The 15,047-nt window shown below is 37.2% G+C and overlaps 1 protein-coding gene across 2 annotated transcripts in view; it reads left to right on the forward strand.

Moving 5' to 3' along the window:
- The first annotated feature begins 1,470 nt into the window (after nucleotides 1-1,470).
- WDR35 (WD repeat domain 35) overlaps nucleotides 1,471-15,047 on the forward strand; it is a 42,472-nt gene continuing 28,895 nt past the window's right edge. Inside the window, exons 1-11 of one of the 2 annotated variants that reach the window (XM_084202919.1) lie at nucleotides 1,471-1,562; nucleotides 2,125-2,242; nucleotides 3,069-3,140; nucleotides 4,461-4,553; nucleotides 5,650-5,778; nucleotides 5,994-6,127; nucleotides 7,732-7,897; nucleotides 7,994-8,139; nucleotides 10,104-10,229; nucleotides 12,699-12,884; nucleotides 13,375-13,440. In XM_084202919.1, the coding sequence (XP_084059045.1) occupies nucleotides 1,539-1,562; nucleotides 2,125-2,242; nucleotides 3,069-3,140; nucleotides 4,461-4,553; nucleotides 5,650-5,778; nucleotides 5,994-6,127; nucleotides 7,732-7,897; nucleotides 7,994-8,139; nucleotides 10,104-10,229; nucleotides 12,699-12,884; nucleotides 13,375-13,440 (1,260 nt within the window). In that variant the 5' untranslated portion in view covers nucleotides 1,471-1,538. The remainder of the gene's footprint in view (nucleotides 1,563-2,124; nucleotides 2,243-3,068; nucleotides 3,141-4,460; nucleotides 4,554-5,649; nucleotides 5,779-5,993; nucleotides 6,128-7,731; nucleotides 7,898-7,993; nucleotides 8,140-10,103; nucleotides 10,230-12,698; nucleotides 12,885-13,374; nucleotides 13,441-15,047) is intronic. The other variant, XM_084202920.1, reaches the window with a different exon arrangement.

The following is a 15,047-nucleotide window of genomic DNA, read 5'->3' on the forward strand; positions in this document are numbered from 1 at the left end:
CTTTACCCAGCTCGAGCTGATGGCCGCACGATGCTGAATTGACTTTATTAATTTCTTTCTTATCTTGGGACTTCTGCCAAATGCGGGCCTTGCGGCCCATAAATTCTGCAGTCTTTGTGTCCATTATCAGTGTGACATCCTTCTTCCCAAGCTTTATTAACCTCCCCCTAGGTCTGAGATCATCAAAACTTGTCCAGCTGTAAGTTTTAACACGACGGTATTAGTGACAAGTAATTTATCTTTCTAATACCTCAGCATCACTGAAAGCTTGTTAGTTGCTCTCTGTTTCAACGATTAAGTCTTCTTCCTTTTTGGTTAGTGTTATATATGTGTGATTAATTCATGCTGTTAGTAAATATATGTATGTATGAAATATTACATTAATCCACCACATGTCCTTGACCACTCCGGCCAGGGAGCATAGTCTCATTCCTATTCGAGCAGTTCCCTGAACACGCTAAAGATAATATCAAGTCTTTAGCTTAAGAAAGGAGTCTTCTTGGGCCATGAACTTCGACTCTCTTGACTATTCACGAAGGGGACACCGGGAGCTGATTACATCGGGCTTCCTGAAACACCGGCACCACCCGAATACATGGGAAAGACAGCTATACAGACATCGAGGCATGCCTTTTGCATCCATATGGACTCGGCCATCCATGTGAAAAGAACATCCAGGAAGGACCGAGAGGACTGTGGAAGCACCGGGACTGACTTTTTGCATCCCTATGTTCAAACTCTACATATGAACAAATACAAGAGACATCCTGTGTTATGCAGGCAAATTGGGGTGAACCTCCCGGGAAACACTGGCACTCTGTCAGTCGGATCCAGGTTCACCCAGCGCCAAATTCCAGAGTTGACGCTGTCTTGGCTGTGGCGGATTTTTTTTCCAATTTGTAATTAATAAATCTTTGTCAATTTTTTTTTTTTTTAATTTGGCTGCGGAGTCAATCATTTTAACAGTTAGGAATGCCTTTAAACTGAAAGAGGGCAGGTTTAGGTAATATATTAGGAAGCAATTAGTTACTGTGGGGGTGGTGAGGCCCTGGCACAGCAAAGCTGTGGATGCTCCATCCCTGGAAGTGTTCAAGTTCAGGCTGTGGCTCAGAGCAGCCTGGTCTAGTGGAAGGTGTCCTGGCTCACGGCAGGGTTCTAGATTGCCTTTTAAGTCCCTTCCAACCCAAACCATTCTATGATTCTATATTGATGTAAGTTACACTATGAACACCGTGCGCAGACAACCTGCTGTTTACAAACTTCGGGATTTTTCTTCGCGTAAAAGCAGCGTGACCTTTATTAACGAACTGATAGTGCTTTCTAACCGAGCTGAGCCCTCCCAAACCGCCTGGGCCGGACGATGCCCTCAGGGCCCAGGCGGGGATCCCGGCCCGCCGCCGGAGCAGCCGCACCGCTAATGGCGCCGGCCGCTCCCCCGGAAGCGGCGCCATTTCCGCGGGCGGTTGCCAGGGGGACGCGGGCCGGCTTGGCCGCGCTGCCGTGAGGGCCGGCCCGGGCGGCTCCTGCGCTCCGCCGGGATGTTCATCTACCTGTGCAAGAAGGTGCTGCTGGGGAGGCGCGGGGCGGCGGAGGGCAGGCTGCTCTCGGGCAGGGGAGCTGCCCTGGGGTGTCCGGGGGATTGGGAGCGCGGAGCCCGCGGGGGCTGAGGGGACCCTCGGGGCTCTCCCGCCGCCCGCGGACGCGCTGCGGCACTCCCGGCGCGCTGCCCCGCTCTGGCCCGTCGGTTCCCTCGGCCTGGCTTGGGGCTTCTTCGGCCTCCCGCTGCTCGAGCAGCTCCGCAGTTTTTCCCCCGACAGGTCTGGACACGGCTTTTGCGCTGGAGACTGAAGCCCTGTGCACTGTGTGACCCTGCCACCTGGTTTTGTTGCTCAGCACACCTTTGCAGGTGTCCTGGTATTATTACTTAGTCCATGAGTTCAATTGCTTGAGGGTGGCACAGTTTCTCTAATGCTTACAGTTCTTTCTTTTTTTGCATGTACAGGTCTGTTAATAGAAATTTATCTCTTGTGCTATTGTAGGTGTCTCTGAGGTGTTCAGATAGACAATGTAAAATAAAACGTGGTTATTGCAACTGTGTAGAGATACAAAATACTTCTTTTTCAGATTGCAATTCCCGGTAATATTCGATTAAAATGTATTTCCTGGAATAAGACCCAAGGTTTCATAGCCTGTGGTGGAGAGGATGGATTACTGAAAGTTATAAAATTAGAAACACAAACAGGTAAATGGGGGTGTGCTTGTGTGTGTGTGTTTGGTTTTTTTTTTTAATTAATTTGTATCTTAAGAACAAAACCCACCACACTTAAGCATAACACTTCCCTGAGTTTTTGACAATATTGTATATGTTTTAAATCTGTACGTAGCTATAATGTATTTCTTCTAACATCAGATTTTTTTCATCACTATCTTATATAGTTTTTCTCCAGCTGGTCTTATGTGGCACACAGATAATTTGTCTACCCATTACATCTGCTGAAGTTTTCTTCAGTGCTGCTTCCTTTTTTTTTTTTTTCCAGGGTATATAATTAATTATTTTTGTGTAGGCTCCCTCTTTATTTTGGACCTTACTTTATTATTTCTTGATTTTATTTTACTGTTTTCTGCCATCTTAATTATTTTACAGAGAAAGCTGTGTATTTTCTTTTAAATAAATATGTTCCAGAAAAAGTAAAATCCATTTTCAAAAATTTTGAAACTTTTTTCCTGAATGTAATGAAACATGATAACCATAGATGTTGTTGTGGGGTTTGGGGTTTGTTTTGTTTTGGTTGTTGTTTTTCTTTCTTTTTTATTTTGTTTATTTTGTTGACTTTTTTCCCCGGAAAAACTGCTAGACCATAAGGCATGTATCAATTTGGATGACAGATATGAATGCCAAACACATGGAACTGAGGGGAGGAAATTTCATCCTGCAGTTACTATGTACTTCTTTTTAAGTGGCTTAGTTTGTCTATGTAAATTGTGATTACATCTTGAGTATTCGTAGAAACATGGTAACAGGTATGCTTTGTTAGTTTATTTTCATTGTGAATTTTGTTATTTTTTAGATGAGGCAAAGATAAAGGGACTAGCAGCTCCTAACAACATTTCTGTGACTCAAACTCTAGAAGGTCATAGTGGTAAGTGTATTTGAGCATTTGGTCTACTTTTAGTTAGAATAGAAATACAAGATTTTGTGAGGCTGTTAGAGTAATTTTGGTATAACTTTTTATTGTAAATCCAAAATAAAAGTTGTGAGTATGCAGCATGATGTGTAACAGCTTGGCTGTATATTCTTACCATGATATCTTGGATAAGGCTGTTTGGGTTTTCTTTTTAATAATATCTGTGAGATTACATGTTACAGTAGCTTTCCATTTCCTTCTGAAGAAATGAAAATTGGTTCAGTAAACTTGAATTCTGTATTAAATATATGGTAGTTTTTCCCTTTATTGACAAATTACAGAATGTGTATATGCATATACTTTAGTGTACAGACAAAGTTTAGATAGGTTAGAAAGCAAGCTGGAGAAGTATAATGTGTGAAAGTAAAAATTGAATGTGTGAAAGTAAAAATTAGGGAGGACTTAACTTCTCACATGAGAAGTGTTGGATGGTCATCAGCCATGGACAATGGGATATGAAGAGGATGCTAAAATCCTTGCATTATTTGAGAAAGTGGACTTTTTTATGAGGACTTGCAGTTGAAATCTGCCAAGAGTCAGGTTATTTTAAGGGCTTAATTGAATAGCATCGGAACAAATTAATTGGGAGGAATTGATTTAGTGGATACTTTGAATGGATGTCTTCCATTCTGAAATAGATTACTATTACCTTAAAAATCCCTGACAATCAGAATATCTTTGATTGCATCTGTTGATAATGTTCTTGACTGAAACACTAAAAATAGAAAGAGAACAGAGAAAATGGGTACCAGCAGTGAGGGGAGGAAGAAGTGTGATACAATTTGATCTGCCGTATGAAACTGATAAAAGTTCAAACATATTTCAAATATTTGTGAGTGGGATCCCATATGAAGCTTGGGGGTCTGAAGGATTTGTGTGTAGAGTGCTCTTTTGGGTAATTGTCAGGGAGATTATGTTTTAAAAGTGCAGCAATAGTAAAGACCAAACTACTAAGAGGAAGAAAAACCCCAAACTTTGTACAGCTGTAAAATTTTGTCAGTGTCCCAGAGTGTCAGAGGTAGTCAGAAACTGCAAAACCATGATTTGGGGTTTGGGTGTGGAATCAACACTAAGCAGGATTTGGAGAGGATGTTACTCCAGTGGTTGAATACAGAAGCAAAGGGAGCTCTTGGCAGAATTTTGAAAGAGTAAATAAGTGACACTGAAAGAAGCCTACAACTAAATCCAAGTCAGCAATGTAAATTTCTGAAAAGTTGGATATTTTTTATTAACTACTTAAATAATGCCAATAAAAAGCTTTTTATCACTTTTTAGGTTTTGTGCAGGTTGTGACATGGAATGAACAGTATCAAAAATTGACTACCAGTGATCAGAATGGCCTCATCATTGTGTGGATGATGTACAGAGGTATTCTGCAGGATTAACTTGAGATGGGATAATATTCTGTGTCATGAGAAATTTTTTTTCCCCTCACTTGCAGTTTTTACTGTTGGTTTTTCAGAGTTTTTATTTTGCAGATTGTATAGCTCAAAATAGTTTAAAAATTACTTTCAAGTTTTGTTGTAATATTTGTCTATATTTTTTATAGTGTAGTCACATGAGACAAGGTGTTTGTCCTGCAGAGCTACCATAGATGAAGATATCAGTACTTAGTCATGTGCTTGATAAATTGCTCTAAATTTTTTATCTCTGTTGCTTGGAATACAGCATGAAAAATATATTCTGCAGTGAGTACAAACATGTTAGTAGACTACAAGAACTTATCAACACTGCATAAAGCATCAATTAAATACTCTCATAAAACATTTCTTTAGAAATGTTTAAGGTAGTGAACCAATATGACTAACCAGTGTATGACTATAATTATGTTTTATTGCCCTTCACCCTTTCACACACACATACACTGTGGTTCACTGGAATTCATTTAAAAGCCAGAAAACCTCACAGTCAAGGTGACCACTTTCCAACACATGTGGGAAAGAAAAAATAAATAAAGGGTTTTCCTATTCTCTTGGGAATTTTAGTTTAATGAAAAATGGGAACAAATAAAATCTGTACTTCTCCTTTCAGGAGTAAAGAATAAAAGTCTTTCTGGCTGATACATGGTGGCTACTGTCACATAAATAATCTGTTAGTTTTGGAAAATAATCAGTTAAGTACTTATTACCTATTCCTAGCAAAGCCAGTTGTTCCTTCTGTTTGTATTTCCTATTTTATTGTCAGTTCTGAAATTACTTGAGCACAGAGCTCTTTTTGTAGGCCCCTTTTGGACTTTAGGTCCCCTTTCCGAGTCCTCATTCATCACAGCAGGCTTTGGGAATGAGCAACTCCCATGGGAGCACTGGCTTTCACAGTAGCTGTGTCTGTGCCTTCTGGGGACACTGTGCTGTAGTCTTGCTAGGCTTTTACTGCAAGGGCAGTTCAGTGATTAGCATGTACCTCGAGTCCTCTAGAGATTTATCAAATCACAAGTGTAACTCAGTTTTTCTTTCACTTCTAATAGGTTCTTGGTATGAAGAGATGATTAACAACAGAAATAAATCAGTGGTTCGAAGTATGAGCTGGAATGCTGATGGCCAGAAGATTTGTATTGTATATGAAGATGGAGCTGTGATTGTTGGATCAGTGGATGGTAAGATTTTAAGCCCTACTAATTGTTGTGCTATCACACAAATTTTTTTGTAGTGTTATATATACAGTGGATCTGTTTCTCTAGGTAGATATAATTAATAGCTGCTTACTAATTGTTGCTTTGACTTCAGCTGTTATAGTTTTTACATTGGTAGCTTGCATCCTGTTTTTAATTTTGTGGTATGTTTATTAAGTGCAGTCAATGTTTTGTTCCAGGCAATCGCATTTGGGGAAAAGACTTGAAAGGCACCCACCTGTGCCACGTGGCCTGGTCCTCCAATAGCAAAATTTTACTCTTTGGAATGTCAAATGGAGAGATTCACATTTATGACAATCAGGGAAATTTTATTGTAAGTTCATTGTGGTATCATTAAGGATTATAATTATAACATCAGGGTATAATATTAGTTATATATAAGGATTATAATTAACTTCAACAGGCAGAACAGCTCACTTGCTTTTAATTTATTTAATGTTTATTTAATTGGTGGATATCAGTACTGAGAACAGGACAACCTCTTGCACAGAGCTTTTATTCAAGAGTTCTGCAGCTTTTTATTATAATTACTTGTTTTTTGGTAGCTAGATGATAGTCACATCAACTAGTGCCTTTCAGCCTTGCAACAGTTACTGAAAATGTAAAAGTAGGAATAGTCAGACTGGTGAAATGAAGTTAAACTCCTCGGGACGTCTGAAAATCTTTACTTTCAAAGGTGTTTGTGATGATAGGTCAGATTTAATATTTTTTAGCTGTTGTTTTTTCCCTTCTTTCATTATTTGGAGAAATTAATGCTGGCTTAAAGGATATTGACTTCTTACAGCTTCTGCTTCCTAAAGTATTAGCATGCTTTTAGAAAAAGTGACAGTTTATTTTTCTATTGCTCATATTATTCTTTAATCCTGGTAGTGAGTAGAAAAATAAAAGGAAATAGCTATAGTATATTGCTGAATTCCTGCAACCTAGATTTATTTATTTATTTATATTTACTTAAAGTATTGGAATATGACTATAACAAAATGCTAAGTAAAACACTGACTTTAAAACCCCTGTATCTGAGACCCTGTTCTTGACTTTCAGATGCTTAATATGGTGAATTTTCTTCTCCTTTCCATTACCTTCCTAAGAAAGTATCTGCTACCCTTCCCATTTTCTTTCTTTATCCTCCCACTGTATCTTTCTTTCTTTTCACTGTGTGAGTCATGGTATTCCCAACTGCTACAAATTACTGAAATTCTTTAAATAATTTGCTGTCATTTCCCCCACCATATCAACAGCATGTATGGTTGTGCTCTCTCTCCCTCTCCCCCTCTCTCCCATAACTTACCTGGCATTCCTCTTGGAATTGATTCAGGAATTCTCTTATCTTTAAGATAAACCCTTACTTGTGTTACCAGGTGTTCTGGGCTAGTTATTGCAAAAGTTCTCTTAATTAGTATTCTAATTTGGACACTAGTTTTTTCCAATTAATTTTATATGTTATTCAGTAAACTTTAGTCAAGAAAAAGCAAGCAAAAGATTTTTTGTTTTGTTATTTTTGTTGATGTTGTTGGGTTTTCTTTTGTTGTTTTTTAAATTTTGTGCCTATGAATGGTTTGAAATAATAATTATTTTTTGCTCTGTTCCAGGGGGTTTCTCGTGTCTATGTACATGTGTCAGTGGTGGCCTTTTTATGTTGTTGGCTTTCTTTGTTTTTAAGTTACTTTTTAAAGAAGGAAAATGCCAACATCAGGGTATTTCTTTGTAGTTTAAAAATATATGTTTTTGTATGTCTGATCTGGCTTTGATTATATAAGGAAGTTTTCCAAACCCATAAAATTCTGAGAACTTCAAAATTTTTCTTGGGACAGGAAAGCAACTTTGCTTAAATATCTTGTCTTTTGCAAGTTAGTAGAGATTTAAATTATTCTTTAAATAACATGTTTTATATGACTTTAATTAACCATTCTTGTGCAGGTGAAAATGAAGCTGAGCTGTTTGGTGAATTTGACTGGACCCTTCAGCATTGCTGGGATACACTGGTACCACGGTACCCAAGGCTACATTGAACCCAACTGCCCTTGCCTTGCTGTCTGCTATGATAATGGGAGATGCCAGATAATGAGAGATGAGAATGACTACAGTAAGTTCAAAATGGAGGGTGCAAGTTACTGAGCTTCTCTTGACCCAAAATGTCTACTTGTGTTGATATTCTGAATGTTTATTCCTTAAAAACTAGATCCTGTTTTGATTGATGCTGGTATCAATGTAGTGTGTATTCAGTGGAACTCCAATGGAAGCATTCTGGCACTGGCAGGCTCCCTCAAAGCAGCTTCTCAAGATAAAGATATCAATGTTGTGCTATTCTACACTCCTTTTGGTGAGGTAAAAATATTTGATACATAGTGTAATTGTGGTTTTTTTTCTTTCTAAATTTTATTATATTTTGCTACAGGGTCATTACTGGTGGAATTTGGATGCCAAAATGTAGGTGTTTAGTGCTCTGAGGTACCCATCTGGGATATCCCCATGGATCTGGAAACAGGACCATGTACCCTTTTAGAACAGTCGCATAGTGGCCAGTGTGAAAATCCCAAGTGCCTCTCAAAACACTAGTGATAGGATAAGTGTGGTGTCTGACTTTGAACACCAGATCCCTGAGATGAGACTATGGAAGATAAGCAGTTTGGAGCTCAGGCAGCAGTGGAGATGTCAACATCTGTGTATCAAATCCAGAAGTACTAGTCTTTCTATACTGGCTGTGTAAGAGACCTGGGCATCTCTAGATTAGAAGCTGAAAATACAGCAGTGAATGGGTATTGGTATTAAATAAAAATTTGCTCTTTTTATGGAATCAGTAAAATTGGCAAAAAGGCATCCTGTATCAGTAAAAGCAATGGCTCAGAAGCCTCTGAAAAGCTAATTTTTTTCCTAAACTTCATTTGGCTGTTGAGGTTATTGTTTTGTAAATGGTATTTGTCCATTCTGGCTTATAGTAGATTAAATGTTTGATAGTTGAGAGACAACTGGTCAATATATTTTTGTTGTGCTATTTTTGCCTTGCCAAGTAATATCCTGTTCCCTCTTAGTAATATAGCTGAAAATCAGTGAGTTAGTGTCATGTATCAGAGTGTGATGAAGTTTGTCCCTCCTACAGAGGAAGTACTGGCCCGCTCTGAGCTGAGCTGTGACAGGGGTTAAGATCCAATGTCATCTGTAGGGGTTGCCTTAGCTGAAAGGATTTAATGGAACCAAAGGTTTTGGCAATAATATTGCATCTCTGGTTGCTGATGTCCTTTGGACTTCTTCAGGTTTTAGAATTGTTTTGTACTCGTTCTGATGCTCAGATATGGACTTAACTTTTTGGAAGATGGTATTTTCCGTGAATAATGTGTGAGCAGTATTTTGACTTGTTATTTGCAGCTGATCAAAGGCATGAAATAGGTACTCAAAAGGAAAGTTAGTCCTGAGCATCAATATTCAGATATTTTTTAAAGCCTAAGATTATTCAAAAACCTACAGTAAATAGTAGATAACTGTATCTTTTACTACATACATCTATATTATTTGCAACTAAAATGGTACCCTTTTAGAAGGGTACCCAAAGAAGTGCTCTGTGGGACTAAGGTTATAGCTTTTGAAAACATTATTTTTTTTCCAATTGTTTCCTTCATTCAATTTAAAATTCTTCAGCAAAATAAAGATATTTGAAAAAAGATGGAAAGTGTACCAACTGCCTTTCTTAGATTCTTTTGGAAAGGGGATAGAGAAGAGGAAAAGGTCCATTGCCTCGCTGAAATTGTGTACCTTTGCAGCTCATTAATTGCCTGCTCTTGACATTGAGTAAAGATATGTTTTTATTTCTTTAAGCTATCAGCTGTAGTTCAGAGTATTGTACATGAACTGACTGATACACTTCCAGTGTCAGTGAAACTTCTGAGGCATGTCAAAAGTTTCTACTACTTCTGTGTTTTAATTGTGGCTGAAATCATAAAGGTGATTCAAATTACCAACCAAAGGGAATAATGTTTATACTGTCATTCTCTATCTACTGTTTATTTCTTCAAGCTTGAACTATCACTGAGTCCTGTTGTTTCTTTCTCTCTGGAGAAATAAAGCACAAATGAAAAAACAACAAACCAAGCCTGAGGTGAAAGAACACGTTATGGTGTACACCTTAAACATCTCTCTTTCTTTGCATATGTACTGAAATTTGAGAATTGTTATGGGGTACTGTAAAGAATATCAATAGGGCTTTTTTCAACAACAATCAAAACTCTCATTTATGTGTTTTGGAGTGGCTTTCCTGTGATAAATTCAAATCTTTTTCTTTCCTTGTTTTAACCAAGCACTTACGTTCACTGAAAGTTCCTGGCAAACAGATCTCTTCCTTGTCCTGGGAGGGAGGTGGACTGAAAATTGCACTGGCTGTTGATCATTACATATATTTTGCAAACATTCGGCCGCACTACAAGGTATGTAGTAATGTGAAACTTAATAGTATTAATTAGTTTCCTGTTACTTATTCTCTTTCTGATCAGGTTGAAAAAGTAGCTTGCTCTAATATATACATACATATATGTGTGTGTATATATGTATATATATGAAACTAGTGCTTAACTTATAATTGCAGCTTGATCAACACTACTGACTTACAGTTTTAGTGGAATGTGGGGGTCTGTCTTGATGATGCGGTGACTTAGCCATTGCCTTTACAATGCATTTGGAATTTCATTGTCACAGTAAGGAAACAGAACTGGGCATGATTCTAAATTTGGTAGGAATTGAAGATGTCATTAGGTAAGACTGCTGTGCTTTCACTGCTGTTTGGTTAACTAGGTTGGGCTGAGTCATATGATGGGAATTGTTTGAGCCTTATGCTACTGCCATTTTTTTTAGTGGTGAAGTATTCATTTGAGCCTGGAAAGCTGAGTAGACACCTGAACAATAGGACTGAATGCAACCTGATATATGTACTTCCTGCTTACATTTCAGTTCCCAATATACTTCTTACAAATGTGTATCATCTAATTCTAAATAATGTTCTATCTTGTTTACCACCTGAGTTTTTTCATTTGGTGTGTTTTTCTTAGGGGTTAGAACTATTTCATTTAAATTTACAATTTAACAAATAATGGCATTTACTGTCCAGTACAGAGTATTGTATACTTCTTTTCACAGCACAGAATATGTTCTTTAATCATCAGTGTGTAGCCACTGTAATTAGAGAGAGTGCAATGTGAGGAACATGCTACAGCTATATTGAAATGTATTTTGGTCAGGGAGTTGTTAACACAAATCTGCTAGGAAGCATTTTCAAATAGTTTGTTGTAAATATTCTGGAAAAGACTTTGGAAATCTGAGCTGGAAATTAATCTTGCAGGAAATGCTACCTAATGTTTATTCTGGGAGATGTGCAACAGCTGGAACACAGGCCTGTTGCTTTTTCTTAAACTCATCAGTATCTAGGAGACCATGTGTGTTTCAAGATCTGGCACAGTTTGCAAATTAATAATACTTTGAAACTTTAGCTTTAGGAACTGCATGTGTGAGCTCATTTTTTTCCCATTTTGCACAATTGAAAAGGAAAGAGATATGTTCAAATTAATTTATTTCTGCAGCAAATAAACTTAATATGTTGGTAGTGTACTCTATTTCAATGTTAAATATTTTTATGGTGAATGATAAATGTTTTCCTTCAATAAATATTTCTGCTGTGTTTTGGTAATATAAGTAACTCCCTTTTAGGAGCTACGTATTCTGAAAGGTGACAGTCATTAAATGGGAATGATTCAAAGCTGTAATTATCTTAGGCTGAATTGGAATTAATGACCTGGAGATGAAGAGTTAATATCACATTACCAATATACTGAATAATCTGTTTTCTTCTATTTTTCAATAAGCCATAATAAGAGAAAGGGGGCTTTAAATTAATGTGACAGTAAAAACTATGAATTGAGCTGATCTTTTTAAAAACTATTCATAGTTTGCATGGAGTTGTAATACTAGTATAGAGTCTGTGGGTCTATTCTACATGTTCTTCTCTTCGTGCTGTAGTTTATCACTTTGGTTTCATTTCCTGAGGAGTGTGGGAGCCTCTCTTGCCAACACTAATGAGCTTTCTCTTCTCCCTCTCTAGTAGATGCTGAAGCAGAGAATTCTATTAGGTTTTCTGCAATTGCATCATCATCTTTAAGTGTTTTGCTTTATGTCTCATTTATTTGACGGCTTCACCTCCTTCCTATTTTCTGATTCTGTTGTATTAGAAAGGATTTTCATTATTATATTCGGTACTTTAAATCAGTTGAATGCAATAAAATGCATCCTCATGTATGTTCTGTTTCTTCTGCCTTTTTGCCCTTTCTCCTACTTGTTACAGGAATAATTACATTCTTCTGGGAGGTTGGGAGGGGTTTTCTCATGGTACTAATATGGAAGAGGTGATGTGAGTTATTACAGTACTCCTGTATAATTGCTTATTTTTGTCTGCTTCTGGAATTGTGCTGTTTAAGGTATTTATTGTATGTTCCGTGGGAAATGAACTTCCGTTTTCTGAATCAGTAGTCACAAAGCAAGCACTTTCATGGCAAAAACCATCATCACACTGGGTATATCTGAATACCTGCTGAACTACAAAAATATACCTATATACCTGCTGAACAAGGAGGAAACAGGGCAAAGTGAGATCTTGTCACATATTAAGGGTGATCCTTCAGTTCTGAAGGTGATAGAAAAAGCTTGCTGTGATAGAAAAGCTTCTTTTGCCAGTTTAATATTATTTCAATATCTTATTATATGAGCTGTGCCCTCATAATAAATTACTTTGGTAAGAAATATTGAATATTAATTGTGTATATGAAGTAAACTCTTTCATGGCTGGAGCCATTCATTATTGAATTATTGTAATTTCTGATTGATCTAACCAACATTGTCTTTCTTGGCAGTGGGGTTACTGTTCCAACACCGTTGTTTACGCCTATACCCGAGCGGACCGCCCAGAGTGCTGTGTAGTCTTTTGGGACACAAAAAACAATGAGAAATATGTGAAATATGTCAAGAGCCTTATTTCCATAACAACTTATGGGGACTTCTGTGTTTTAGCAACTAAAGCAGATGAAAATCAGCCTCAGGTAAAATCTGTCTTAATTTTCACTTGAAATGCTCTGTTCCACGTGTCAGTTCTTTACATCAGGAATAAGATGAAATGTAAAAGTCTGAATCTGCTATAGAATTGTGTCAGTTGTTATTTGATAGAATGGTGTGAATGGGCTCAGTGTTCAAAAACATAGAATCCCAACAACAAAGTAGCTGATTTAAAGTAACTACAGATCAACTCATTGTAGCCATTAGTAACCTAATAAAAACTGCACCCTTCCAGATGAATGTTTCTTCAGAAATATTTGGAACAATTGTCCAGAGACAAGGTAAAAGCATCAGAATGGTAATGAATATTTTGTCAGTCAGAAATGGAAAAAAAGGGGCAATTTTTATGTTACTGCAAACTTCTTTGTTTATTAATTAATTTTATGTGTAATCACAATTGATAAATGTATTCCATGGTTAATTAATGTTCTGTTAGTGTGATACTGTTACATGATTTTTCCTGTGTAATCATTTCAGAATTATTTTCTGTATCATATATTGCTTACAAAGGAGGAGCAGGAGACAGAGTCATTTGGTGCCATGGTAAAAATCCCCAAATGTGCTGTAGTGCTGCTTTGCTTCATTGTGCTATGAATGGTATACTGTCATATGGATTGAAAACATGGAATTGTGGCCATAAACATCTGGTGAAGTTGAGTGCAATAAAATATTTTTTTTTCTGAATTGTAATTTTAAAGGAGGAAACAAACAGTTGAGAGACTTAGTGTAACTCTGTTGAGCATAACTAAGAGATTTAATTTTCACACCTGAAAATTACAGTTGGTAAGGACTTATAATTTGTTTTGAAATGGCTCCAGTGTAATTATTAACACTGTGAGTTGCCAGGTTTTAGGAAATGAAGTGCATAGGTTTATGGGTAGCAGTTCATTAGGGTTGTTGTCTGAAAAACTGATTTGGTTTGCAAGAGATTTTGGTCATTAGAATTGTGGTTTCAGAATGGAAGAATTTAAGCAATAGCTAATGGGGAAAAAAATTACTTAATTTCAGCAAGACCTGTTTAAAGATATTGCAAGTAGATGTGTCAGTAGATTAAGAAGGACTTTGTGTGGATATCCATAACAAGGCTGGATAAATCAGCCAATGGAAACTCCCTGCCCTGGCAGCGCTGTGTGTGGGGCATACAGCCTGTCTTGGATTCTGTTACTCCATTACTCCTTGACAGGCTCTGTTCTGCTGACTTGGAGTGTCAGAAATTACTAGAAAGGGCATAAAAGAGAAATTTATTGTAGACTGAATGTGGGAATAATTTACCAGAGAAGAATTAATGTAAACATGATAGAAATAAAAAACAGAGTTAAAAAAGCAATGTGTGTTTTCCTACACAGGCAGAGGCACAACATATATATTTTTTTTAATAGAAATCTGAGAATGCTGGTGAAAAGTTTAACTCATGAAGAAAGAAATAAAAATACTATTTTTGTGAGGTACTTTTTGGTGGCCAAACCAGAAAAAAAATTAATGGAAAGAAATCCACTTTCAGCTTTTTTTCTTTGGAAGAATGAAGTTCATACAGTAGATGAAAAGCTAAATTGAGCTGCTCTCATGTGATGAATAAGATGTCAATCTATCAGTTTAAAAGGGTAGCTGTACAGTTACTGTAGTCTGCTACCACAATTACTTGGATTGTTCAGGAGGTGAAAGAGCCATGAAAAACTAATTATCTTTCATTTCCTGGAGAGTCAGGGTAACAGCTCATGGGTAATTTGCATTTTGGTAGTCCTGTATATTTTATTTATTTTATTTTCAGTTTAAAAACTTTGCAATAAAAGTTGATACTTGACTTCCACACTTCTCATTCAAGGCATTTCCCTATGCAGTAACCATTAAGATATTTAATCCTTGATTTAGAGCTGAAGAAATAAATACAAAAACTGCAACAGTAAAGCATTATTGTCGAGTGAATTGTTATGTATTTGCATCTTCCTGAATTTAACAGCCCAGTCTCTGAGGTAACTGTGCTATTAAAGCCTTCCTGAGTGAGATTACAAGAAGGGAAAAATGTAAAAAAAAAACCCCTCGTCACTTCTGTAGTGCCTGTGATACTGCAGGGCAGAGGGAGAGCCTTCTTGACAATTCTTCCCAGACTGTTACCCTCTTGGAGGTTCGAGGAGATGGAGATCTGCAAAGGA

The sequence above is a fragment of the Fringilla coelebs genome, assembly GCF_963513975.1.
Source record: "Fringilla coelebs genome assembly, chromosome: 3".
Lineage (NCBI taxonomy): Eukaryota > Metazoa > Chordata > Aves > Passeriformes > Fringillidae > Fringilla > Fringilla coelebs.